Below are 27,842 nucleotides of genomic sequence, written 5' to 3' on the forward strand. Positions count from 1 at the left end.
GTTCCCACGTCCGTTGGTCGTGTGAGTACCTATGTGTTGTCTCAGCCTGTGCTGCATGTTTTGTGTATTACAGGTCTTGTGTTGTTCTACGAGGTTTACCCTCGCTCTTTTGTTTGAGTACATCCCAGTGTTTTGTACACGTGTTTGTTTTTGGTGTATTAAAAACCTAGATGATGTATTCATGCGCCTGTCTCCAAATCCTTTACACCAGCGTGACAGGTTGCCTGTATCTTTGTAGTGACTGGGTGTATTGACACACCAACCAATGAATAACTGCAATGAATAACTGTGAAATGAACAACTGCAACATGCTCAAAGGGATATTCAATGTCTGCTTTTGAAATGTTTGCCCTTCTTTGCGAACCATTGGAAAACCTCCCTGGTCTTTTTGGTTGAATCTGTACTTGAAATTCACTGCTAGACTAAGGAAACTTACAGATAATTGTGTGTGTGGGGTACAGAGATGGGGTAGTCATTTAAAAATCATATTAAACACTATTATTGCACACAATAAGTCCACACAACTTATTTGACTTGTTAAGCACATTTTTACTCCTGAGTTTATTTAGTTTTGCCATAACAAAATGATTGAATACTTACTGACTTGAGACATTTTAGCTTTTCATTTTTTAAATGATTTTGTAAACGTTTCTAAAAAGACAATTCCCACTTGACATTATGGGGTATTGTGTGTATCTTAGTGACACAAAAGCTCAATTTAATCCATTTTAAATTCAGTCTGTAACAACAAAATGTGGAAAAAGTCAAGGGCGGTGAAGTCTTTCTGAAGGCGCTGTATGTACAGTATGTTGTCTTCCACCTTAAGTCAATAATAATTTCCCTGATGTTGCTTTTTCCATATCCTGTGTTTGTCTATCTTTCCACTGTACCAGATCTGGCTGTAATAGATGACAGGACTAGTATGTCATCAGCTACAGGCTGCCTGGTGTTGTCATGGTTCATTAGCATCACTTTTGCAGTGTAAGGAATCTGGTGGAAACACCTCCTTCCTATGACTAGAGTGCAATCCGGACATCCTGAAATGGGGCTCTTGATGACCTTGAATGACCAAATATGAGGTGGAGAAATGTCTCTTAGTTAGCCATTATAGGCTATGCCCTACACACGATCAACCACTGACCCCCCCACCTCACACAGACACACACATATAAAGGATGATTTATTGAATGTACCCTTATCTTTGATCGTGATAGAACCTCAGTCAATGGTAATGCCCAATGTGCTTTGGGTGAAAAAGTTAACTTTTTAGTAAACCTGTTTTATTCGGTGTTTGGAAAAAACGTCTCTTTCACCTGTCATATTGTACAAAAGGGGGACTGACAGGCACTTCACGCGGCTTACACGGGGAGGACGAAATATCCCAACCTGGTTCTTATATACTGTTAAGGACATATTGGACGAGGTGGTATGGGTACGGGCCGGAAGGCTAGGGGGTACAGAGTGGAGAGGGATGTGCTGGATGAGCAGAGGCTGGAGGAGCTGGCTCAGAGAATGGACTACTCTGACACTCACCCTTCCCTGACCAAGCAGCTTAAAGAGTCCTTCAGGTAAGGCACAGACGGGGTGTGTTTGTGTGCACGCACAAGTCTAAGGTGTGTGAGTTTCTTATTTATTGCAAATAGACGGGGTAAATATTTTATGGAAGGATTTAAGCAGTAGGCTTAGACCCACGTGAACCTAAGTCTAGGTTCGGATCAAAATCAAATCAAATATTATTTGTCACGTGCGCCGAACACAACAGGTGTAGACTTTATCATGAAATGCTTACTTACGAGCCCTTTCCCAACAATGCAGTTAAAAGGAAAGAAACATTTACAAAAAATAAAGGAAATAGTAACAGAATAAAATAACAATAACGAGACTATATACAAGTAGTACCTGTACAGAGTCTATGTGCAGCGGCATAAGGCAGATGAGGTAATATGTTCATGTAGGTAGGGGTAAAAGTGACTAGGCAATCAGGATAGATAATAAACAGAGAAGCATCAGCGTGTGTGTATGTGTGAGTGTGTGTCAATATACATGTGTGTGAGCGTATGTAGTGTGTGTATGTGTGTGTTGGAGTGTCAGTGTAGTTTGTGTGAGCGTGTGTATGTGTGTGTTGGAGTGTCAGTGTAGTTTGTGTGAGCGTGTGTATGTGTGTGTTGGAGTGTCAGTGTAGTTTGTGTGAGCGTGTGTATGTGTGTGTTGGAGTGTAAAGTGTAGTTTGTGTGAGCGTGTGTATGTGTGTGTTGGAGTGTCAGTGTAGTATGTGTGAGCGTGTGTATGTGTGTGTTGGAGTGTCAGTGTAGTATGTGTGAGCGTGTGTATGTGTGTGTTGGAGTGTCAGTGTAGTTTGTGTGAGCGTGTGTATGTGTGTGTTGGAGTGTCAGTGTAGTTTGTGTGAGCGTGTGGGTGGTGAGTGTAGAGCCGGTGCAAGAGAGTCGGTGCAAATTAAAACTGGATCAATGCAAATAGTCAGGCTGGTTCAGCAGTCTATTGGCTTCGGGGTAGAAGCTGTTCAGGAGGCTTTTGGTCCCAGACTTGGCACTCCAGCACCGATTGCCGTGCGGTAGCAGAGAGAACAGTCTATGACTTGGGTGGTTGGAGCCTTTGACAATTTTTAGAGCCTTCCTCTGACATCGCCTGGTATAGAGGCAGGGAGCTCGGCCCCAGTGATGTACAGAGCCGTATGCACTACCCTCTGTAGCGCTTTATGGTCAGATGCCAAGCAGTTGCCATACCAAGCGGTGACGCAGCCGATCAAGATGCTCTCAATGGTGCAGCTATATAACTTTTTGAGGATCTGAGGGCCCATGTCAAATCATTTCAGCCTCCCGAGGGGGAAGAGGCATTGGTGTTGGTGTGTTTGGACCATGATAGGTCCTTAGTGATATGGCCACCGAGGAACTTGAAGCTCTCAACCCGATCCACTATCCACCCCGGTTCAACCTTAACCCTAACCCCAACCCTAATTTAATGTCCACATCCCGGTTTAACCCTAGCCTCAACCCTGACCCTATCCCTCTTCTGTCTGTCACCCCCCTGCCCCCCTTTTCAAGATGTACTGTACCCAGGCTGAAACGTAGTGTGGTGGGCTGTCTGCCTGTACTCTACTGGCTGCCCCGCTACTCTATCTGGGACTATGGCATGCCGGACCTCATCTCTGGTATCAGTGTGGGCATCATGCACTTGCCACAAGGTACAGTAAGACCACACCCTCATGGGTTTATCACAAAAACAAAATGATCCTCAATAACAACATGCATTTCAATGATCGTAATGTGAACAACCTGCACTTCATATACAGACCCAGTGGAAAATAGTAGTTGAATGATTTATTGGCTAGCGAGGCTGTTTAACTAGATTTCTCGATACTCTCTGCAGGTATGGCATATGCATTGCTGGCCTCCTTGCCCCCAGTGTTTGGCCTATACACATCCCTCTACCCTGCATTGGTCTACTTCTTCTTTGGGACGTCCAGACATATTTCCATAGGTAAGTGGACAGAAATATGTCATATGTGATTGGTTGATAAGGAATAGGGTTAACACTAGGGCTCCCAGTCAGCTCCCTGTCAGTACAATTATTTTTGTGCATACAAATGTACATACACAGATGTCGTTATGTTGTGTTTGTGTGCAGGTACGTTTGCAGTGCTCAGTATCATGGTTGGAAGTGTGACAGAGAGGTTGGCTCCAGACAGGAACTTCCTGGTCATGCTGAATGGGACTAACCTGACTGAGGTGAACATCACTGCCAGGGACTCCTACAGGGTGCAGGTCGCTGCTGCTACCACCGTCCTAGGAGGACTCATCCAGGTCATCAAAAGAATAGAACAGTTAGCTGCTACTGGAAAAAACTATACAATACAACATAACACAAGACAACACAATGTACTAGACCATGCTTTAATCCAATGCAATCCAATACAACATGACACAAGACAACACAATGTACTAGACCATGCTTTAATCCAATGCATTCCAATACAACATGACACAAGACAATACAATATGTTACACTGCACTTCAATCCAGTCAATACAATTCAAGAGCTATGACACATAGCACAAATCAGGCATTCGTAGCTAATTTATCCTTACTATGACTGACAGTAGGAATATGTTGTGTTCGAATGTTCATGCTTCCACTTGTAGGTGGTGCTGGGACTGGTGAAGTTTGGGTTTGTGGGTACCTACCTGTCGGAGCCACTGGTGCGAGCCTACACAACAGCAGCTGCTGCTCACGCTGTGGTTGCTGTGATCGCACAGCTCTTTGGGCTGTCCACCACACGCTTTAGTGGGCCCTTGTCACTGGTGTATGTGAGTACCATGTGTGTGTGTGTGTGTGTGTGTGTGTGTGTGTGTGTGTGTGTGTGTGTGTGTGTGTGTGTGTGTGTGTGTGTGTGTGTGTGTGTGTGTGTGTGTGTGTGTGTGTGTGTGTGTGTGTGTGTGTGTGTGTGTGTGTGTGTGTGTGTGTGAGAGACACTATAACTCAACTGACACTATAACTCAACTGACACTATAACTCAACTGACACTGTAACTCAACTGACACTGTAACTCAACTGACACTGTAACTCAACTTACATTATAACTCAGCTGACACTATAACTCAACTGACACTTTAACACTTTAACTCAACTGACACTTTAACTCAACTGACACTATAACTAACTCAACTGACAGTATAACTCAACTGACACTTTAACACTTTAACTCAACTGACACTATAACTCAACTGACACTTTAACTCAACTGATACTTTAGCTCAACTGACACTATAACTAACTCAACTGACACTATAACTCAACTGACACTTTAACTCAACTGACACTTTAACTCAACTGACACTATAACTCAGCTGACACTATCACTCAGCTGACACTTTAACTTAACCCCAGCACAAAACCCTGAACTCATATACTATTGGTGTAACTCTTGTCCACAGACCCTGGTGGAGGTGTGCTCCAAGCTACCTCAGACCCATCTCCCCACACTGGCGGTCAGTGGTGTATCCATGGTGTTTCTCATCGCAGCCAAGGAAATCAACTCTGCCATCAGCGCCAGACTGCCTGTGCCCATCCCAGTGGAGCTCATCACGGTCGGTTACTATGATACTCTGTCCGCTGTCTCACCGTCCTGTCGCTCTGTCAGTCTCTTCCATATGTTTCTCTACAAAAATCTATTCTTTCTTTTTCTACCTTGGTTGGTCAAAGATACATTTGAACTTCAAATATTTGACATGGTTTATATTCGTTTTGGGTAGGTCAGAGATTTCTTTCTTCTGTCTAGTCGAGTTTGTGTTGACAAGTTTTGGCTCCTGCATAGAAAAACAGAAATGTAGAACAATGGCCCTAGTCTGAAACACAAGAGCTGAGTCAACTATATGTGACCATTCCAATGTACTGTATTAGTGTCATACACAGCAGAAATAAGGGATTCATAACTAATGATTAGGCACACTTCTGGCTTCTGATTCACCTAACCTACAGTATGTTCACTAAATGATTGACGTGATGTTTTCCTTGCAACATACCCATTAATTGGTCCAGTTGTATTGAGAAGATTGTGACTAAGTTGAATTGGAAAGCATGTGTTTCTATTTTGATAAAGATTGTGACTAAGTTGAATTGGAAAGAATGTGTTTCTATTTCGATAAAGATTGTGGCGGCAACGGTGATATCGTCCTACACCCACCTAAACGGCAACTACACAATCTCAGTAGTGGGGGAAATTCCCAGCGGGTGAGTATTTAAAGTTTTGTTTTTTTACACTCAACTGTGTGTGTGTGTGTGTGTGTGTGTGTGTGTGTGTGTGTGTGTGTGTGTGTGTGTGTGTGTGTGTGTGTGTGTGTGTGTGTGTGTGTGTGTGTGTGTGTGTGTGTGTGTGTGTGTGTGTGTGTGTGTGTGTGTGTGGGGTGGGTGGGGGGAGGGGATGGGGGGGATAGAGAGACAGAGAAACATGTAATAATCATTAATACCTTGTTTGTCTGTCAAATTGTAATCCTCGTGACTTTATCTTGACCTCTTCTTGTTGACCGCTTCTCTTGCTGGTATGTTGTTCATTCTTATTACCGACCCCTGCATGGTTGACACCTCTGGTACTACCCTGACCTAAATATCCTCTGCTTTATTCAGCCTGGCTGCCCCCAGGTTACCTGATGCTAGCCTGTTTAAAGAGGTGATGGGGGATGCGTTTGCCTTGGCTATTGTGGGCTACGCCATCTCCATCTCTCTTGGGAAGACGTTTGCACTAAAACATGGCTACAAGGTGGACAGCAACCAGGTGAGACAGTCCCACTTATCATACATTGTTCCAACACCATCAAAGCAACGGAATCCCTCACAATCTACGCAAGCTGTACCATCTTCCCATGAATTCATTTGATCTTGTCGCGCCTCATAGGCCACCGTAACTGAACCGGCTCGCCAATGCAGTCCAAACAAACCTCTGTCTGTTACACTCCCTCTACACACACTCACCTCGTCCATCCTCTCCTATCGGCTTTTCACCTGTCTTTCTCCTCTCCATCCCCTTTCCCTGCTGTAGGAGCTGGTGGCGCTGGGTCTCAGTAATGCCGTGGGGGGATTCTTCCAGTGCTACGCCGTCTGCTCCTCCATGTCCCGTAGTCTCATCCAGGAGAGTACCGGAGGCAAGACACAGGTGGGAGGAACGCTGCGGGACTCCTACTGTGCACCATTCTGAATAGTGTTTGCTATGTTAATGCCATAGTCGTGCATGTAAATGCATACACACAACGAATGTGCGAAGGTCATGTAAAAGCAGCATGAATCTATGTTTTGTGACCACTGAAAGATGCATTGATATCCAATGTCTTTACTCCAGATGGCTGGAATGGCCTCTGCTGTGATTGTGTTGGTGACTGTGCTGAAGCTCGGGCCTCTGTTCCAGGAGCTGCCAAAGGTACGGCTCTACTTCAGCTATATACCGTCTGTGTGTGTGGGACATTGTGATAGGAGACAGAATGCTGTTTGTATGCATTCGTTCTACATCGTTTACATGAGTTAGTCTGTTCAGGTGTTTTTGAAGGGTGAAGTACGAGGTTTTGAAAGTGCACGTGCGTTCTATACTTGTTGTAGCCACTCTTATGTTTGTGTGTGTTTCAGGCTGTGCTTGCAGCCATCGTCTTTGTGAACCTGAAGGGCATGTTCAAGCAGTACTATGACATCATCACTCTGTGGAGGAGCAGCAAAGTTGATCTGGTGAGAGGAGAAATGAACTTCCTGATACACATTACACACGTCTTCTCTGGTTGTGAATGGTCGATATAGTTGAATATAATTGAAAAACACAGTGACGCTTTGTTTGCAGGGTATCTACATAGGGGGCGTCATCACACGTTCATAACCCATACATAACCCATACATAACCCATTCATAACCCATACATAACCCATACATAACCCATTCATAACCCATTCATAACCCATACATAACCCATGCATAACCCATACATAACCCATTCATAACCCATACATAACCCATACATAACCCATTCATAACCCATACATAACCCATTCATAACCCATACATAACCCATGCATAACCCATACATAACCCATTCATAACCCATACATAACCCATTCATAACCCATATATAACCCATGCATAACCCATACATAACCCATTCAGAAGTAGTACATAAGAATGGCCCTGTTCCCAGGTGGTGTGGCTGGTGACCTGGGTATCCACACTGCTGTTCAACCTGGACATGGGCCTTGGTGCCTCCATCACCTTCGCTGTGCTCACTGTTATCTTCAGGACCCAGCTGTAAGACTGCTCTTCCACTTCTTCAACACTGCATAGTTTTCATCTGGCTGTGTGTTTTTACAAACAAATCAAAAAGCTCAGCATCAACAGGTGCCAGGTGGCAATTCATTCTTGGCACTTTTAAACAGGTCTTTCTGGCTAAAGTCAGTGATTGATTAAAAAAAGTGGAAGCCAAAAACCAACATTTGATAAAGAATTCAGAACAACAAAAAAAACTGCATCGATTTAATAGTTACACAGTAGCTCTGACTGAGAACTGGACTGCTCTGGTGGTGAGCCAACCCTGCTGTCCTCTCTTTCAGCCCGAAGTACTCAGTTCTGGGACACGTTCCAGGGACAGAGCTCTACTTGGACATGGAGACCCACAGAGAGGTGAGACACCAGAGAATAGAATCATTCTATTTCTATGGGTGAGAGAGCAGACCTTGGGAGGCAGCAGGAAGGGAGGTGGCCCAGTCAGCGGTTAACCATAACCTTGTCGTTTGTTTGTGTGTGTGGCAGGTGAGAGAGGTCCCTGGCATCACTATCTTCCACTCCTCTGCCACCGTGTACTTCGCCAACGCTGACCTCTACCTAGAGGCTCTAAAAGAAAAGGTGCCCTTTTCCATACAACTCTGACAGTGACACTCATTTGCACTTCATGTGATACTCATTTGCACCTCATGCTCTACAGGGTGTTCGAAAGCGTTCCCCATTCAAAGGCACTTACATTTTTTTTGTCTTGCCAATTCACCCTCTGAATGGCACACATACACGATCCATGTCTCCAGGGGCGCACCTTTGGTTTTAGAAGTGGGGGGGGGACATAATATATATATATTTTATCCAGTCGGATAAACACTCCAAACAGCCTACCCAACCGCTCAGAGGAGTCCGCATGCTCCTAAAGCACACTGTTGCCAAGTTTTGTTACACATTCCAATGATAAAACTGGGAGGACAAAAATGCAATTTCAGAATATGAGGGGGACATGTCCCCAGTGAAAGTTGCTCCCCTGCATGTCTCAATTGTCTCAAGGCTTAAAAATCCTCCTTTAACCTGTCTCCTCCCTTTCATCTACACTGATTGAAGTGGATTTAACAAGTGCCATCAATAACGGGTCATAGCCTTCACCTGGATTCACCTGGTCAGTCTAAGTCATGGAAATAGCAGGTGTTCTTCATGTTTTGTATACTCAGTGTTTAGGGAATAGGGGGCCATTTGAGACGCAGACCTTGCGTTTCGTGACTGCAGGCCTATATTTGGGGCATGTGTTGGACGTGACGATAACAGATGGGAGTGTCTGTGTCTTAGAGCGGGCTTGATATCAGCAAGATGATCATCTACAAGAGAAGACAGGAGGCCAAGCAGAGACGCAGAGACAAGAGAGCTGAGAGGAGAGCTAGGAGGGAGGCCAAGAGACAGGTGAGACACTGTCGAGCCGCCATTCATATACATTTGAATAACAAATTCCAAACTACTCAGGAATCCTTCTGTACATGCATAAACTTGTACAGTATAAATCTACGTCATATCTCAACTAATCTATGCATTATTTAGATGACAGACAGCCATGGTGCTGCTCTTTCTCTATGTCTTCATAAGGCGGGTTTTACAAATGTGTTGTAAACTAACGTGTTGTCTGTGTGTGGACTGTGCAGAAGCATGCTCTGAGAGCGGCAGAGCAGAAGACCGGGGTTTTCTCCGTAGAGGAGGCGGCGGGGCAATGGAAGGAACCGGGGGGCGGAGATGGAGACAGGGAGGAGTCACTGGGAGACGACCAACGAGGTTGGTGCGGCCGCGAGAACGGCACCGTGTTCGTCATGCCAACAACGCCCCGCACGCCCGATGACCAATGCAGCTGGGAGTACCTGAAGGGCAGTAACGACCCAGACTGTGCCACCCTGGGGTCAATGTCGGAACTGCAAGATGGGGACACCACCACTCTGGGGTCCAGTAGTGAGGATACCCTGAGCCGGGAACTGGATAAGGTCTCGCTGGGATCGCTGGGCAAGTGGACCTGGGACATCCACTCCATCATCCTAGACCTCTCCACGGCTAACTTTATCGACATCGTGGCCATCAAGACCATGAGAAACGTGAGTGGGTGATGATGACGGCATGGAAATGAGGACATACGAGAGATGGCCTTGTATTGAGAGAAGAAAATCAGGAATGTAGGCGCCCTCAATGAAAGAAAAATATTAGGATGACAACGGTTTGTTAGGTGGAGATAAAGAGTTTAGGATGTTAAAAGTGGAAAAGTACAGAAGTGCTTATCCTCCTGTCCCGTTTTGACAGATATTCCACGACTTTGGTGAGATTGATGTTACTGTCTACATGGCTGGGTGTCAGAGTAAGTAACCGCACTATCTTTAGCTAATACATGAATAGCTCATTAGTTTGAATAGGATGCGTAAATAACTGTTACTTGTTCTATCCAGTGTCTGTGGTGGAGCAGTTAGAGCTGGGAGGGTTCTTCTCGGAGTCCATCACTAAAGGACGTCTGTTTGCTACTGTCCATGATGCTGTGCTGCACTGTCTTGGCCACCAGGGAACATCAACGCCCAGCTATGAGTATTCTCTGGTGAGAGACGTGCACGTCTACAGTTCAATAGAAGATACAATATGGAAGACTGTATACTGCTTTGAACAAATGAACCATGTCTGTAAATATGTCATTGCAGGAGATGCAGTGCAGCACCAAACTCTGAGATCCCTTACTGAAGTCTGACGTCTCTGTATATTCTATTTTATGGGGTGGGGCCCCTATCTTTTGAAAAGTGACTTTCATTTGGGAATATAGTATACAGGTATATACTGTGTATATATATGGTAACTATAATGCCTTCAAAAAATGAAAGGTACACTAAACCCCAACATAGGGTTGCAAAACTACTGATAATTTAACAAAGTTTCCAAAATGTTCTCTGGTCATTTATATTTACATAACTTTTATAAAATGTACACATATGACCTAAAAAAAAAATCTTTATATGTATTCATATTGTCTACACGTTTCTAGTGGACAGACCATATGATTCAAGAGAAAACAGCCCAATTAATGAAAAAAGCATCTAATCAACAATGAAATAATTTCTTATTAACTCCGCAACTCTTCCAACTTTTGACTTTTTTCACAACTGCCAAGTTTTGCCCCAAAACACATATTAACAGTGTAAAATAAGTAAAAGTGGAAAAAGATGTAAGGATATTATATGCTGAAACCCTCATATTATACACCAACGGAATTCACTTAGTTTATGGGTTATATTAAGGATAATGTTTTACAGCTTTGTCATTTAATATATTTTGGATTTTTAAATAGTTGGAAAGTATTCATTTATATACTTTACATTTTATGAAATTTCAATAAAATCCTGAAAGTTTTTATGGGTGTGCCAGTGTTGTCACGAACAGCTTTGGCAATTGGCCTCACTCGCTCCTCTGTGACTCCAATGAAATGAGAGAAATAACTCTCTATAATTCAAAATCTAAAGTAAACTTTATTTGAAGCAGAGGAAAGTGATTCAGTGCATTTGGAAACAAACACCAAACAAGGTGAACAACACAACATGGAAAGTGAAACATTTGGAATAAATAAGTAATAAATAATACTTCAAATAAATAGAAATTCAATACCTGTAGTAGGACGAGAAGTAATGGATGCAAGTGACACAAGCATACATATATACAGTACCAGTCATATATTTTACATTTTAGATTTTTCAAAGTAGCCACCCTTTGCCTTGATGACAGCGTTGCACACTCTTGGCATTCTCTCAACCAGTTTCACCTGGAATGCTTTTCCAACAATCTTAAAGGAGTTCCCACATATGCTGAGCACTTGTTGGCTGCTTATCCTTCACTCTGCGGTCCAACTCATCCCTAACCATCTCAATTAGGTTGAGGTCGAGTGATTGTGGAGGCCAGATCATCTGGTGCAGCACTCCATCACTCTCCTTCTTGGTCAAAAAGCCTTTACACAGCCTGGATGTGTGTTGGTTCATTGCCCTGTTGAAAAACAAATGATAGTCCCACTAAGCAGAAACCAGATGGGATGGCGTATCTCTGCAGAATACTGTGGTAGCCATGCTGGTTAAGTGTGCCTTGAATTCTAAAGAAATCACTGACAGTGTCACCAGCAAAGCACCCCCACACCATCACACCTCCTCCTCTATGCTTCAAGTGGGAAACACACACGCAGAGATCCGTTCACCTACTCAGCGTCTCACAAAGACACGGCGGTTGTAACCAAAAATCGCAAATTTGGACTAATCAGACCAAAGGACAGATTTCCACCAGTCTAAAGTTGCTCGTGTTTCTTGGCCCAAGCAAGTCTCTTCTTCTCATTGGTGTCCTTTAGTAGGGGTTTATTTGCAGCAATTCAACCATGGGGGCCTGATTTACACAGTCTCCTCTGAATAGTTGATGTTGAGATGTGTCTGATACTTGAACTCTGTGAAGCATTTATTTGGGCTGCAATTTCTGAGGCTGGTAACTCTAATGAACTTATCATCTACAGCAGAGGACACTCTGGATCTTCCTTTCCTGTGGCGGACCTTATGAGAGCCAGTTTCATCATAGTGTTGTTTTTTTTGGACTGCACTTAAATAAACTTTCAAAGTTCCTGAAATGTTCCGTGTTGACTGACCTTCATGTCTTAAAATAATTATAGATGGATGTTTCTCTTTGCTTCTTTGAGCTGTTCTTGCTATAATATGGATTTGGCATTTTACCAAATAGGGCTATCTTCTGTATACCACCCCTACCTTGTTGCAACAACTAATTGAAATGCATTCCAGGTGACTACCTCATGAAGCTGGTTGAGAGAATGCCAAGAGTGTGCAAAGCTGTCATCAAGGCAAAGGGTGGCTACTTTGAAAAATGTAAAATATAAAACACATTTTGATTTGTTAAACACTTTTTTGGTTACTACATGATTCTATTTATGTTATTTCATAGTTTTGATGTCTTCACTATTATTCTACAATGTAAAAAATAGTCAAAATAAAGAAAAACCCTTGAAGGAGTAGGTGTGTCCAAACTTTTGACTGGTATTGTATATACATAAAGAATGTTGAATAAATAAACAAACTAACAAATAAAAGAATGAAGTAAATTTGTGCAACACTTCAATAACAGTTAACATGCTTCATCACATGGATGGGGGGGGGGGGGGGTCTTTGGGTGATGACAGACATCGTCAAGCTAAAAGAAAACGAGGATTACAGCTGACAGTCTATAAAGACTATGGCTATCATGACACACTAATAATATGTATAAAGTCTAACCTAACAGCTCATACGAAGGTACGTGCATGCAAGTAGTAGCATAGTCGACCCCCAACCCCCCCTCCGCAATGTGTGTATCAGAGAGTCAGTCTCACTCACAAAAAAATATAACACTAATGTTTTGTGACACACAGAAGGTAAAATTGTGCATAAGTATATAACGTAAACAAAGTTTGGAAGTATGCATGAATTCAGCTGAGTAAACACAACTAATAGTGAACAAACAAGAACATCTGAACAACATTAGACCCCTTCTCAGTTGCATAAATCCAAAGTTACCACAGTCCCTGAATATCAACTATCTCTCTATGTACTGGCCGCAGATGTGTCGTCATGGGAGGTTGTGCACAGCATGGCAGAGTCAAGTTAGGTTGGGGAGGTGGGTAGAGAGGTATCTTTGTGGTAGCTTTAGACTGAAGAAGAGGGGTGGGGGAGGTCTAGGCCCACTAACTACAAAGTCTGGACCACCCATAACTCTTCTGAGATTGGAACTAGTGTAATTAGTGGACCTAAGGGGAGGTCATTGTTTTTCGGTTTCGGCTACAGCAGTACAGCTACAGTTCCTGATGGGAGTCAGCAGTTTGCAGTTGTTCAGGGCGGCGCTGAGACTGCTCCCCCTCCCTCTCGTCCTCCCCCTCCCCCTCTTTCTCTTCCCCCTGCTGTGACACCAGCTGCTGGTAGCGAGCCTGGCGCTGGTAGTCTGGGTCGATGTTGATCCAGTTATTGGCCACCCACTTAGTGCCGCGGGTGACCACACAGCCACCGTGCAGAGAGTACTCATCCTGCTCCCCCACCCAGCCTGTGTAACAGAAAGCAGTGAGTACAGTATTCAACAGAAGCTCTGATAACAGTAGAACTGATAACTACCATGTGGACTAGCAGGCGGATTCTCTTTCAATGTATTTCTACTACAGTGGGCCTAACCTTCATCAAAACAACACAGACTACAGTTTTTAAACAAGGACCTGAACAGCAGTGAATGAATGAAATGGGGTCAATTGCTATGTGTGTACAATAAGTTGAGTAGGCTGTCTGAGGGGCAGTAATTAAGCTGTATTAGTGTGTTGATATACTGACCTAAAATATAAATGCAACAATTTCAATGATTTTACATTAACAAGGAACAGTCACATGGAAATCAGTCAATTTAAATAAATTCATTAAGCCCTAATCTATGGATTTCACATGACTGGGCAGGGGCGCATCCAGAATTAGTTTTCCCCCACAAAATAGCTTTATTACAGACAGAAATATTCCTCAGTTTTATAAGCTGCCTGGTGTCAGACAATCCCGCAGGTAAAGAAGCCAGATGTGGAGGTCCTGGCCTGGTTACACGTGGTCTGCCGGTTGGATGTACTGCCAAAATCTCTAAAACGATGTTGGAGGTGGCTTTTGGTAGAGAAATTAACATTATATTATTTGGCAACAGCTCTGGTGGACATTCCTGCAGTCAGCATGCCAATTGCATGCTCCCTCAAAACTTGAGACATCTGTGGCATTGTGCTGTGTGATAAAACTGCACATTTTAGAGGCCTTTTATTGTCCACAGCACAAGGTGCACCTGTGTAATGATCATGCTGTTGAATCAGCTTCCTGATATGCCACACCTGTCAGGTGTATGGATTATCTTGGCAAATGAGAAATGTTCACTCAAAGAGATGTAAACAAATTTGTGAACAAAATCTGAGAGAAATAAGCTTTTTGTGCATATGGAACATTTCTGGGATCTTTTATTTCAGATCATGAAACATAGGACCAACACTTTACATGTTGCGTTTATATTTTTGTTTAGTATAGAAGGGCCGTGCTATGTGTGAGGGAGTACTGTGTACAGTCTGTACCTTGTCCGTCAGAAAGGTAGTTGTACCAGAACACGGCTGTCCCTTTAGTAGGCTTTACCCTCAGGTTGCTCCTATCACAGTTCTTCCTCGTGTCCATTAGATCCACATTGTTCTGGATCAGAGACTGAAAACACAAACACAATCACTCATTAATACCGTTGAGAAAAACATATCGGTACACCGACAAACATGCAAATGTTTAATATAGATACATAAACTAATGATGGGGGGGGGGGGTCGATACAATTACATATTGATTTTGTTAACGCTATATCGTATTGTTTTGACAATACTGCAATATTATTTTTGCGCTAGTTGGCTATACCTGCACTAAAACTCCAGGTTTTTTCCTTCATAGCTTGTCCTCCATCTTCTTTTTTAAATAGGGAGACAATTTATTTCCAGCACTTTTATTTCCATGACTGATCAAAACGTGTTCTCTCATCCCTCTGCAGCAGACATATGGTTAACAATACGTTTGGAACGTTGAATCGCAATAAAATAAAAGTATTGAATCGAAATTGAATTGCAATACATATCACATCGGCACCTAAGTATTGTGATAATATCGTATTGTGAGGTTCCCGGCAATTCCCAGCCCTAATATAAACACACAAGAACACGCACACAGACAGACCATAACGCACCACTTCCTCATAGGTCCTGTTGTCTGCCACAGGGAACGCGGTCTCCCGGCCCCCCACAACCGAGTTCAGGTAGAAGAGAACGGTGATGTACCTGGGTGTGCAACACACACATTTAATACAGACACATACTGGAACACACATCCGCACACAGACCAACCACACCATGGAAATGTAAGCCTTAGTCACAAACTACCTGATATATTGATATGTGCTAAGTTACACAAAGCCATCCACCACAGTCTATCACAAACACATCCACCTAAAGTACACAGACGTTACACTACATTATCACTCAATCTAACCGTCTTAATCTGAAGGGTGTCTATCCAGACTCTCCCCTATACAGCATCGTCAAAACAAGGCCAAGGACGAGGCCCTGCCTGACTCAACACAACTCTCTCTCACCTGCAGGAGGTCTCGAAGGGTGTGGAGGTGTTGGCAGCGAGGCGCGTGTGCGTGCAGGCGGTCTCAGGGTAGACAGGGCCGCTGTCGTGGTGGGCGTGGTAGTGGCCTCCCTGCTCATAACGTACCACCTGGAGGGGCTCACTCAGGTCCACCAACGCAGAGGGCATCCGGGTCAGACGGGCCACCCTATGGAGGACAAATGGGAGGGGGAGAAAGAGGGACAAAAATCCTTAACATCAGATTCTGATAACCTTGGCCATGGTGTTTGACTCTGACCGTTTATTAATGTGTTTGAACATTTTACAACCATCTAAAAACAAGTGACCCCAAAACATTCCATCACACAGCTCTACAATTTCAAGAGATTAAAAAAAGAGAAGAGTCCCCTCAGCCAGCTGGTTCTGAGGCTCAGTTCACCAACCCAAACCAACCCCATAGAGCCTCAAGACAGCACTCAGAAAATCTGGCCCAACCAAATCATCACAAAACAAAAATAAAAATATATCACCTATTGGAAAGACACCACAAAAAAATCGAACTAAACTTCAATGCTATTTGGCTCTAAACAGACAGTACATGGTGGCAAACTATCTGACCACTGTGACTGATAGAAAACTGAGGAAAATATTTACTAGGTACAGACTCAGTGAGCACAGTCTGGCTATAGAGACCGGTCATCACAGACAAACCTGGCTGCCCAGAGAGGACAGGCTGTGCTCACTCTGCTCCAGGGGAGAGGTAGAGACAGAGCTGCATTTCCTATTACACTGTGACAAATACTCAGACCTAAGAGAATATTTCTTTCACAAAATTATAATTCAATACAAATAATTTGAAACTGTAAAAGATGAAGAAAAAATCAAATATTTATTGGGTGAAAAGCCAAAATGTGCATTTTTGGCAGCCAAATATGTGTTCTCCTGCCACAACCTGAGGGACAGCCAGTGAAAAGTGCAAAGTAATGTCGATAATATTTCCCATCTTGTTTTGTTTTGTCTTTCATACCACTTCATGTCATATATCTCAGTCATGTTGACACTGGTCTACTACCATTGATTTAATGTATTGTTGTTCTCATTAATATTGTTGTTGTAGTTGTTGTTAATGGTAATCCCATGTCCACTACTACTATTATTATTGCTGTTGGTCGCACCATTTATTTCTATATATATATATATATATATATATATATATATATATATATATATATATATATATATATATATATATATATATATATATATATATATTATTTAAAAATATATATTTTTAAAAAAAATATTTTTTATTCCCCCCCCATATGTATACTTTGACAATTTAAGTAATAATGAACTTGCCATGTCAATAAAGTCAATTGAATTGAGAGAGAGAGAAAGAGGTAGCCAGGAGAGAGAGAGAGAGTGAGAGGGGCCAGGAGAGAGGGGCCAGGAAAAGAGAGAGAGAGGGGCCAGGAGAGAGAGAGATGGGCCAGGAGAGAGAGAGATGGGCCAGGAGAGAGAGAGGGGCCAGGAGAGAGAGAGATAGGGGCCAGGAGAGAGAGAGAGAGTGAGAGGGGCCAGGAGAGAGGGGCCAGGAGAGAGAGAGATGGGCCAGGAGAGAGGGGCCAGGAGAGAGGGGCCAGGAGAGAGAGAGATGGGCCAGGAAAAGAGAGAGAGAGGGGCCAGGAGAGAGAGAGATGGGCCAGGAGAGAGAGAGATGGGCCAGGAGAGAGAGAGATAGGGGCCAGGAGAGAGAGAGATAGGGGCCAGGAGAGAGAGAGAGAGAGGGGCCAGGAGAGAGAGAGATGGCCCAGGAGAGAGAGAGGGGCCAGGAGAGAGAGAGATAGGGGCCAGGAGAGAGAGAGAGAGGGGCCAGGAGAGAGAGAGAGAGAGGGGCCAGGAGAGAGAGAGATGGGCCAGGAGAGAGAGAGAGAGAGAGGGGGCCAGGAGAGAGAGAGATGGGCCAGGAGAGAGAGAGAGAGAGATGGGCCAGGAGAGAGAGAGAGAGAGAGGGGCCAGGAGAGAGAGAGATGGGCCAGGAGAGAGAGAGGGGCCAGGAGAGAGAGAGATAGGGGCCAGGAGAGAGAGAGAGAGAGAGAGGGGCCAGGAGAGAGAGAGAGAGAGATGGGCCAGGAGAGAGAGAGATGGGCCAGGAGAGAGAGAGGGGCCAGGAGAGAGAGAGATAGGGGCCAGGAGAGAGAGAGAGAGAGAGGGGGCCAGGAGAGAGAGAGAGAGAGAGAGAGGGGCCAGGAGAGAGAGAGAGAGAGAGGGGGCCAGGGCAACAGTTGACAATGATGTTCTCCTCACCTCTTCTTGAGGTCTCGGAGAACCTGGTGTGCCCCCTGTCCCTGGTACAGCCAGGTGTGTCTGCTGTTCCTGACCAGCTGGCTGCTCTTCACTCCGCGCTGCTGCAAGAAACGCTGGAACGCATCACTGCCCAGACGCCTGAACTCCTCCAGGCTCAGCAAGCCTAACACAGACACAGAGATGTCACCTACAGGCACAAAGTGGGTCACATAGAGATGCAGATATCCAATATGAGCAGCCTGAAAAGATTAGCTCTGTATGCATAGAGACAGAGGTGTCTACCCATCACAAAGAGGCCCGTGTCGAGAATGACCCTTACCGTTACCGTCAGGGTCAGCCTTCAGTCCAGCATAGATCTCTTTCAGATTCTCTGGTGTCAGCCAGATCCCATCCCTCACTCGTGAATGTGTCAATATCTGTAGGAGGCCCAGGAACATGAATAAATCACACATAAAGAAAAGAATACAATACATGTTTATTGATCCATTACAAAAAAAGGAACAAAATAAATGGATACATTTGCTGCTCCAGTACCACCACACTATGATTAATGATGTGTGTTCACTCCACTCAGTGGCCTTGTGGTTAGAGTGTCTGCCCTGAGATTGGAAGGTTCAGGTGTTCGTTCCCTGGCTGAGTCACAACAAAGACTGATTCAAAAAAATGGGACCCGATGAGTCTCTGCTTAGCACTCAGCATTAAAGCGAGAACCGCTGGGCCTTGAGGGACCCCCCTCTTCAAGCCATTCTGACTCCAACGCTAAAAGTATAATTAATAAATGTCATAAACGCTATCGCAAAAACACAATAGCATTTTCATTAGTTTATGTTACTGTAAGCTGTTACTTTTAATGTAAAAACCAAAACATTTGAGTGTTCCATTTTATTTGTGGAGAGCCTTTCTTACAACAATGAAAGAGAAAGCATGTGTGTTGGAACACAGTAACAGCTTCTTTCCATAAAGACAAAATAAAAATACCTCAACCACCGAAAGGCGCGGTCAAATTATGAAAACACCAGTAGCTTAAACATCATTATAAGTGCGCGTGATAAATAGAGAAAATCAGCACAACAGCAAAAATGGCATTAGTAATGAATAGAAGTGTGGATATGACAGCAGTAAAATAAAAATAAAAAATGATTGTCATGAGCTCTTGCTCACATGGTGTGTGTCTTCACGCAATGGCATCAGTTGGATTTAATGAACTGTTATCGCTTTTCCTAACAGTCAACACAAATCTTCGCCACTTTCACTTGCTCGACACGCTTAGCACAAACACGTCGCTTGCAGGCAACACAGGTGTCTTAGATTCTGGTCTTAGTGCATCAGGCCACCTGGTACTGTCTCCTCCCCTGGAGTTGTGCAGACAATTGTTAATCAACAGCGATGTCGTCTCCTGGTTTGTAACATGTAATGCGGTTCTGTACAAACTAGTTCTGAAACGTTGGCTACCATGGCGCACGTCTGTTTTCCAGGTGTTGCGTTCTTGTTTCTTTGTCTTAAAAAAAACGGAGGTAACGCTGAACCGATCCCGTGACATGGTTTCTCCAAAGAAAGTACTGGTCTTTTTGCCATGGTAAATTATGCATGCTCTCACTGTGTACTCCAAGTAGGCCAGTCTAGACTGATCCATCTGCTTGGATTTGGAGGACTGACACATGGCACACACCATTTTGAGATTATAATTGGAATTAGAGGTCGACCGATTAATCGGAATGGCCAATTAATTAGGGTCGATTTCAAGTTTTCATAACAATCGGTAATCGGCCTTTTTTGGACGCCGAATATGGCCGATTACATTGCAATCCACAGGAAACTGCGTGGCAGGCTGACCACCTGTTACGCGAGTGCAGTGTCAAAAGGACCTTGTGGCTGCAATGAGCCAAGGTAAGTTGCTAGCTAGCATTAAACTTATCTTATAAAAAACAATCCATCTTCACATAATCACTAGTTAACTACACATGGCTGATGATATTACTAGGTTAACATGCTTGTCCTGCGTTGCATATAATCAATGCGGTGCCTGTTAATTTATCATCGACTCACAGCCTACCCAAACGGGTGATGATTTAACAAAAGCGCATTCGTGAAAAAAGCACATTCGTTACACAAATGTACCTAACCATAAATATCAAAGCCTTTCTTAAAATCAATACACAGAAGTATATAGTTTTAAACCTGCATATTTAGTTAAAATAAATGCATGTTAGCAGGCAATGTTAACTAGGGAAATTGTGTCACTTCTCTTGCGTTCATTGCACGCAGAGTCAGGGTATATGCAACAGTTTGGGCCACCTGGCTCGTTGCGAACTGTGTTTCTTCCTAACAAAGACCATAATTCATTTTCCAGAATTTTGGTTCCGTATTTCACTGAAAGAATAAACGTTTTGTTTTCAAAGCGATAGTTTCCGGATATGACCATATTAATGACCAAAGGCTTGTATTTCTGAGTGTTTATTATAATTAAGTCTATGACTTGATATTTGATAAAGCAGCCTGAGCGGTGGAAGGCAGCAGCAGGATCGTAAGTATTCATTCAAACAGCACTTTACTGTGTTCGCCAGCAGCTCTTAGCAATGCTTGAAGCACAGCGCTGTTTATGACTTCAAGCCTATCAACTCCCGAGATTAGGCTGGCAATACTAAAGTGCCTATAAGAGCATCCAATAGTCAAAGGTATATGAAATACAAATGGTATAGAGAGAAATAGTTGATGTGTCATAATTCCTATAATAACTACAACCTAAAACTTCTTAACTGGGAATATTGAACCACCAGCTTCTATATGTTCTCATGTTCTGAGCAAGGAACTTAACCATTAGCTTTATTACTTTCTTCTACAAAACACTGTGTTTTTGCATGATTTAAACCAAATTGAACATGTTTCATTATTTATTTGAGACTAAATAGATTGTATTTATGTATTATATTAAGTTAATATAGGGTTCATTGTTCATTCAGTATTGTTGTAATTGTCATTATTACAAATATATATATATAAAAAATTGGCCGATTGATCGGTTTGGTCCTCCAATAATCGGTACCGGCGTTGAAATATCATAATCGGTCAACCTCTAATTGGAATATACCAATACAATAGAATGGCCCGCCCTGTTCTTCATTCACAATTGGTGATTACATAATTATGCATTGTTCGCTTCCCCTAACTCATCAAATCCCCCATCATACTTTACTTCATTTATTTAATCTGTTGTTTGTGTGAAATTCATTTCGATATAGTTTCGGTTCAGTTCCAAGGTGATTATAAACTGGGCACGGCACCTTCCACTGTCGGGAGATGGAGCGAGGCAGGATATACTGTCAGGAGGAGGCAACACAGGGAAATTATTTTAAAAATGACACGCCCTACTATAGTGGTTATAACTCCAGTTCCGTTTGTGATTTTAAGATTTTAACAATGGCAGTGTGTTATATACTTATTTAGTAAAAGTCAAGGACGAAGAGGGGAATGACTTTAAAAATGAAGGAGTAATATACAGCTCTTTGGTCTTGGCCATAGTGGAGTTTGGAGTGTGACTGTTTGAGGGTGTGGACAGGTGTCTTTTATTCTGATAACAAGTTCAAACAGGTGCCATTAATACAGGTAACGAGTGGAGGACAGAGGAGCCTCTTGAAGAAGTTACAGGTCTGTAAGAGCCAGAAATCTTGCTTGTTTGTAGGTGACCAAATACTTATTTTCCACCATAATTTGCAAATAAATTCATAACAAATCCTACAATGTGATTTTCTGGATTTTTTTTCCTTCTCATTTTGTCTGTCATAGTTGAAGTGTACCTATGCTGAACATTACAGGCCTTTCTCATCTTTTTAAGTGGGAGAACTTGCACAATTGGTGGCTGACTAAATACTTTTTTTGCCCCACTGTATATTTTTATTCATGAGCAGTCAAAATGACTGCTTTAATGGTTCTAGTGTTAAGGAGATATATTGGGCTTGAGGCCTTATGATAGACTAGCGTCCTGTCCAGGGGGTGTACTACATCAAACAACCTCACGCTACAGAAACAGGATATAGGCTCCTGCTCCTATGAGCCGTTCCGGCTCGCACTTGTGCAAGACTACTACTGCTCACAGACACACATCCTCGCTTGCCCACCCACACACCTCCTGGAGTTGTAGCTGTCCGTCCTGGTTGAGGTCTAGCAGGTTGAAGATCTCCTCAGGGCTGAGGTTGAGCTGCTCCGTCAGCTCCTCCTGTCCCTCAGGCACCATCACCTGGCTCTCCATCAGGCCCTTCAGCTGGGCCAGCTGCACCACCACACGACACTCCTCTTCAGACAGGAACCCTGGGATCTCTGGAGAGAGAGGCCCACCATAAACACCCGTTTGAATGCATGTACGCACCCAAACACATGTATGAGTGCACGCACACACTTACACAAACGCACGTATGAATGCACCCGCGCGCAGAGGAGATGCAATGCAGAGCAGAAGTTTAGTAGAGAGCTCTCACCAAACAGCAGGGGCTTCAGACTCAGGGTCCGCATCTCATGCACATTGCCTGGCACCAGTGACAACTTCTGGACATGGCCCACCTGTGAAAAAAACAACACTGACTATAACTTCATACCATCAAGATAGCACGGAACACACCATTCACATAGAAGAAAAGCACAACAGACACTAGCCCACCGCTGAACCGTATAGACTACTACTGTCTGTAAGGTTCAGCTCTGGGCTAAACAGAGACAGAACTACACAGGCATCCTTACGCCTTGATCACACCGGTAGCGTCATTTCACAACATATTACACACCATCATCTGGATATGTGTGGTGGAAAAGTTCAACATTCACCTTCTGCTACCATTTCTGTCAAGCTGTGTTCTTACACAGTTTGACGCATACGTTCAATAAAATCCAGTGTATTACACCACAGAACAAACTGCAACTGCCTCTGCAATGCAATTCTGTTGAAGTCTGAAGTTTTCATACACCTTAGCCAAAAACACGAGTTTAAAATGTATTTCAAAATTCCTGACATTTAATCCTAGTAAATATTCCCTGTCTTAAGTCAGTTAGGATCACCACTTTATTTTAAGAATGTAAAATGTCAGAATAATAGTAGAGAGAATTAGTTATTTCAGCGTTTATTTCTTTAATCTCATTCCCAGTGGGTCAGAAGTTTACATACACTCAATTAATATTTGGTAGCATTGCCTTTGAATTGTTTAACTTGGGTGAAACGTTGTGGGTAGCCTTACACAAGCTTCCCACAATAAGTTGGGTGAATTTTGGCCCATTCCTCCGACAGAGCTGGTGTAACTGAGTCAGGTTTGTAGGCCTCCTTGTTCACACACGCCTTTTCAGTTCTGCCCACAGCTTTTCTTTGGGATTGAGGTCAGGGCTTTGTGATGGCCACTCCGATACCTTGACTTTGTTGTCCTTAAGCCATTTCGCCACAACTTTGGAAGTATGCTTGGGGGTCATTGTCCATTTGGAAGACCCATTTGCGACCAAGATAAAACTTCCTGACTGATGTCTTGAGATGTTGCTTCCATATATCCACATGATTTCCCTTTCTCATGATGCCATCTATTTTGTGAAATGCACCAGTCCCTCCTACAGCAAAGCACCCCAACAACATGATGCTGCCACCCCCGTGCTTCACGGTTGGGATGGTGTTCTTCGGCTTACAAGCTTCCCCCTTTTTCCTCCAAACATAACAATGGTCATTATGGCCAAATAGTTCTATTTTTGTTTCATCAGACAAGAGGACATTTCTCCAAAAAGTACGATCTTTGTCCTAATGTGCAGTTGCAAACTGTAGTCTTGCTTTTTTTATGGCGGTTTGGAGCAGTGGCTTCTTCCTTGCTGAGCGGCCTTTCAGGTTATGTCGATATAGGACTCGTTTTACTGTGGATATAGATACTTTTGTACCCGTTTCCTCCAGCATCTTCACAAGGACCTTGGCTGTTGTTCTGGGACTGAGTTGCACTTTTCACACCAAAGTACGTTAATCTTTAGGAGACAGAACGTGTCTCCTTCCTGAGAGGTATGATGGTTGCGTGGTCCAATGGGGTTTATACTTGCATACTATTGTTTGTAAAGATGAACGTGGTACCTTCGGGTGTTTGGAAATTACTCCCAAGGATGAACCAGACTTGTGGAGTTTTTTTTCCTGAGGCCTTGGCTGATTTCTTTGGATTTTTCCATGATGTCAAGCAAAAAGGCAAGGAGTTTGAAGATAGGCCTTGAAATACATCCACAGGTATTCCTCCAATTGACTCAAATTATGTCAATTAGCCTATCAGAAGCTTCTAAAGCCATGACATCATTTTCTGGAATTTTCCAAGCTGTTTAAAGGCACAGTCAACTTACTGTATGTAATCTTCTGACCCACTGGAATTGTGATACAGTGAATTATAAGTGAAATAATCTGTCTGTAAACCATTTTTGGAAAAATTACTTGTGTCATGCACAAAGTAGATGTCCTAACCAACTTGCCAAAACTATAGTTTGTTTACAAGAAATTTGTGGAGTGGTTAAAAAACTAGTTTTAATGACTCCAATCTAAGTGTATGTAAACTTCCGACTTCAACTGTACTTGAACACACTTCTGGTGTACCAAAATGCAAAACCTTGTTTGTGTGATCAAGGCCTTAACTCACCCGTATGCCCTCTAGGCGTGGAAGGTACATATGCTGCTGAAAGCCAGAATCTGACTGTTGCTGATTGAACTCGGGGGGCTTGTGATGATTGCTTCCACCGCTTGCCTTCGGGGTGGCCAGGACCTCTCCAGGGCTGTTGTTGTAGTGCACGTAGAGGAGTAGCGCAATGACATTGATGATGTATACATGGAAAAAGACCATTACCACCATGAAGTAAGAGCGGGAGCACACGTTGCTCCTCTGCAAAGGGACTCGCTCTCGTGGCATAGGGGGTAGGGTTGGTAATGGAACGGCTTCATCATGTTCATCACTGTCGTCGCAGTCCTGTGGTTCAATCATATTTGACCTGATATGATGATGGACCTTAAGCTTATCACTGGTTTGTTGTTCTGAGTACCTTTTGGACCCTGGTACCGAGAAAGACGTCAATTGACGTGTTAAATAATGCAGTCGGTTCTTTCTGGTAGGTTAAGTCATAAAAGTTACCGCATGAGTGCACAATCCATACTGCACAGACTCAATCATCATCATTGCATAGTCATACAACCCACATTCTCCGCTACAGTACCTGTCAACTAGCAAGTTAATGTTATTATTTTTCTGTCAAATAAATCAATAAGCGACGAAACGTGAGGCTTGGCAGTACTTTGGTTGAATTCACAGTAACGTTAGCTAGCTACACACATCACACTTACAGGACTGCATCCAACGTCTCTGGTTCACGTTGCGGTTTCAACAGTCCGAGCTGCGCACCTCCAACAATAGAGGGAAAAGAACCATATCAAAAGGTGTGCGATTTATACATTCGAAGGTTTTTGGCGCAGTGATCATCTATTTACATTGAAAAACAAAAAAAATATGCGTCCGACTTCTCATTTATGCCACAAATATCTTCGTGGCGTTTGTTTTGAGACGGACAACACGCCATTCCCCTGACAACTACTGTACACTACTATTTTGCTAGCAGCACTAACGATAATGTCACCTCTCCATGGTAATGCGAACCACAAAAATAAAAGCCCGCATTTCCAAACATTGCAAGGTGGTTAAACTCATGTAAAATATACAGTATGTAACGGATAATTCATGAATGGAAAATAATGAACGATGCGTTCCACAACGCGCTAGCGGAGTGGTACTGACCTTCCGCGGAGTTGCATTATTTTCCAGAGAATGCATCGAGCCCCGAGTTGAATATGCCTTTATTACCATGGCTATAATTTAACACATTTGACACTATAAACGTGTTCAATTCAAATGTGTTCATATTTAAAACCATTTATACAAATACACATACATATACAGTACTAGTGAAAGGTTTGGACACACCTACTCATTCAAGGGTTTTTCTTTATGTTTTACTATTTTCTACATTGTAGAATAATAGTGAAGAAATCACAACTATGAAATAACACATATGGAATCATGTAGTAACCAAAAACGTGTTAAACAAATAAAAATATATATATTATTTTAGATTCTTAAACTTATCCACCTTTTGCATTGATGACAGCTTTGCACACTCTTGTCATTCTCTCAACCAGCTTCACATGGAATGCTTTTCCAACAGTTGGCTGCTTTTCCTTCATTCTGCGATCCAACTCTTCCCTAACCATCTCAATTGGGTTGAAGTCAGGTGATTGTGGAGGCCAGGTCATCTGAAGCAGCACTCCATCACTCTCCTTTTTGGTCAAGTAGCCCTTTACACAGCCTGGAGGTGTGTTGGTACATTGTCCTGTTGAAAAACAAATGATAGTCCCACTAAGTACAAACCAGATGGGATGGTGTACTCTATCGCTGCAGATTGCTGTGGTAGCCATGCTGGTTAAGTGTGCCTTGAATTCTAAATAATTCACTGACAGTGTCAACAGCAAAGCATCCCCTCACCACCACACCTCCTCCTCTGCGCTTCATGGTTGGAACCACACATGCAGAGAGTAGTAATGTACTGTTGTTTCTCTTTGCTTATTTGAGATGTTTACAATAGTGCATCTAAATCTTAAGGGGGGGTGAGAGGGATTACTTTACCTAGGATAGGATAAGTAATCCCTCTCACCCCCCCCTTTAAGATTTAGATGCACTATTGTAAAGTGACTGTTCCACTGGATGTCATAAGGTGAATGCACCAATTTGTAAGTCGCTCTGGATAAGAGCGTCTGCTAAATGACTTAAATGTAAATGTAAATGTAATGTTCTTGCCATAATATGGACATGGTCTTTTACAAAATAGGGCTATCTTCAGTATACCACCCCTACCTTGTCACAACACAACTGATTGGCTCAAATGCAATAAGATGGAAAGAAATGACACAAATGTACTTTTAACAAGACACACCTGTTAATTGAAATACAGTCCAGGTGAATACCTCATAAAGCTGGTTGGGAGAATGCCAAGAGTGTCAAAGCTGTCGTCAAGTCAAAGGCTGGCTACTATGAAGAATCTCAAACCTTTTCAGTTCTGCCAACACATTTCCTATAGCATTGAGGTTAGGGCTTTGTGATGGCGACTCCAATAGCTTGACTTTGTTGTCCTTAAGCCATTTCGCCACAACTTTGGAAGTATGCTTGGGGTCATTATCCATTTGAAAGACCCATTTGCGACCAAGCTTTAACTTCCTGACTGATGTCTTGAGATGTTGCTTCCCCGTGCTTCACGGTTGGGATGGTGTTCCTCGGCTTGCAAGCATCCCCCTTTTTCCTCCAAACATAACAATGGTCATTATGGCTCAACAGCTCTGTTTTTGTTTCATCAGACCAGAGGACATTTCTCCAAAAAGTATGATCTTTGTCCCCATGTACAGTTGCAAACCGTAGTCTTGCTTTTTTATTGCGGTTTTGGAGCAGTGGCTTCTTCCTTGCTGAGCAGCCTTTCAGGTTATGTCAATATAGGACTTGTTTTACTGTGGATATAGATACTTTTATACATGTTTCCCCCAGCATCTTCACAAGGTCCTTTGTTGTTGTTCTGG

General features: G+C 43.2%; 2 protein-coding genes across 2 annotated transcripts; one reads left to right on the forward strand and one right to left on the reverse strand.

The window, feature by feature from the left end:
• Positions 1 to 1,212: 1,212 nt before the first annotated feature.
• Positions 1,213 to 11,579, forward strand: slc26a6l (solute carrier family 26 member 6, like). Its single transcript, XM_046311870.1, has 19 exons — positions 1,213 to 1,568; positions 3,063 to 3,202; positions 3,388 to 3,498; positions 3,646 to 3,821; positions 4,160 to 4,324; positions 4,952 to 5,104; positions 5,665 to 5,747; positions 6,141 to 6,288; positions 6,553 to 6,666; positions 6,850 to 6,927; positions 7,131 to 7,226; positions 7,687 to 7,793; positions 8,096 to 8,165; positions 8,295 to 8,387; positions 9,087 to 9,197; positions 9,434 to 9,871; positions 10,074 to 10,128; positions 10,217 to 10,359; positions 10,460 to 11,579. Exons 1-19 carry the CDS (start codon positions 1,429 to 1,431, stop codon positions 10,484 to 10,486), a joined length of 2,448 nt encoding a protein of 815 aa, XP_046167826.1. The 5' UTR covers positions 1,213 to 1,428; the 3' UTR covers positions 10,487 to 11,579.
• Positions 11,580 to 12,752: 1,173 nt separating this feature from the next.
• p4htmb (prolyl 4-hydroxylase, transmembrane b) lies at positions 12,753 to 26,039 on the reverse strand. Its single transcript, XM_046311295.1, has 10 exons — positions 25,569 to 26,039; positions 24,874 to 25,280; positions 22,717 to 22,798; positions 22,368 to 22,558; positions 18,564 to 18,660; positions 18,245 to 18,407; positions 15,960 to 16,145; positions 15,555 to 15,645; positions 14,908 to 15,031; positions 12,753 to 13,865 (listed from the first exon to the last, which is right to left on the reverse strand). Exons 1-10 carry the CDS (start codon positions 25,576 to 25,578, stop codon positions 13,621 to 13,623), a joined length of 1,596 nt encoding a protein of 531 aa, XP_046167251.1. The 5' UTR covers positions 25,579 to 26,039; the 3' UTR covers positions 12,753 to 13,620.
• Between the last annotated feature and the right edge of the window lie 1,803 nt (positions 26,040 to 27,842).

This window comes from Oncorhynchus gorbuscha, linkage group LG18, assembly GCF_021184085.1.
Source record: "Oncorhynchus gorbuscha isolate QuinsamMale2020 ecotype Even-year linkage group LG18, OgorEven_v1.0, whole genome shotgun sequence".
Lineage (NCBI taxonomy): Eukaryota > Metazoa > Chordata > Actinopteri > Salmoniformes > Salmonidae > Oncorhynchus > Oncorhynchus gorbuscha.

Excerpts from the sequence above, each read along its gene's own strand:
- slc26a6l (XM_046311870.1), top strand. The coding sequence starts at position 1,429 with ATGGGTACGGGCCGGAAGGCTAGGGGGTACAGAGTGGAGAGGGATGTG. Across the intron at positions 7,794-8,095 it reads GTTATCTTCAGGACCCAGCT|CCCGAAGTACTCAGTTCTGG; the intron begins GTAAGACTGCTC and ends CCTCTCTTTCAG. Across the intron at positions 10,129-10,216 it reads CTACATGGCTGGGTGTCAGA|TGTCTGTGGTGGAGCAGTTA; the intron begins GTAAGTAACCGC and ends TGTTCTATCCAG.
- p4htmb (XM_046311295.1), bottom strand. Across the intron at positions 22,559-22,716 it reads TCTGAAGCCCCTGCTGTTTG|AGATCCCAGGGTTCCTGTCT; the intron begins GTGAGAGCTCTC and ends CTCTCTCTCCAG. Across the intron at positions 16,146-18,244 it reads CTCCGAGACCTCAAGAAGAG|GGTGGCCCGTCTGACCCGGA; the intron begins GTGAGGAGAACA and ends TGTCCTCCATAG.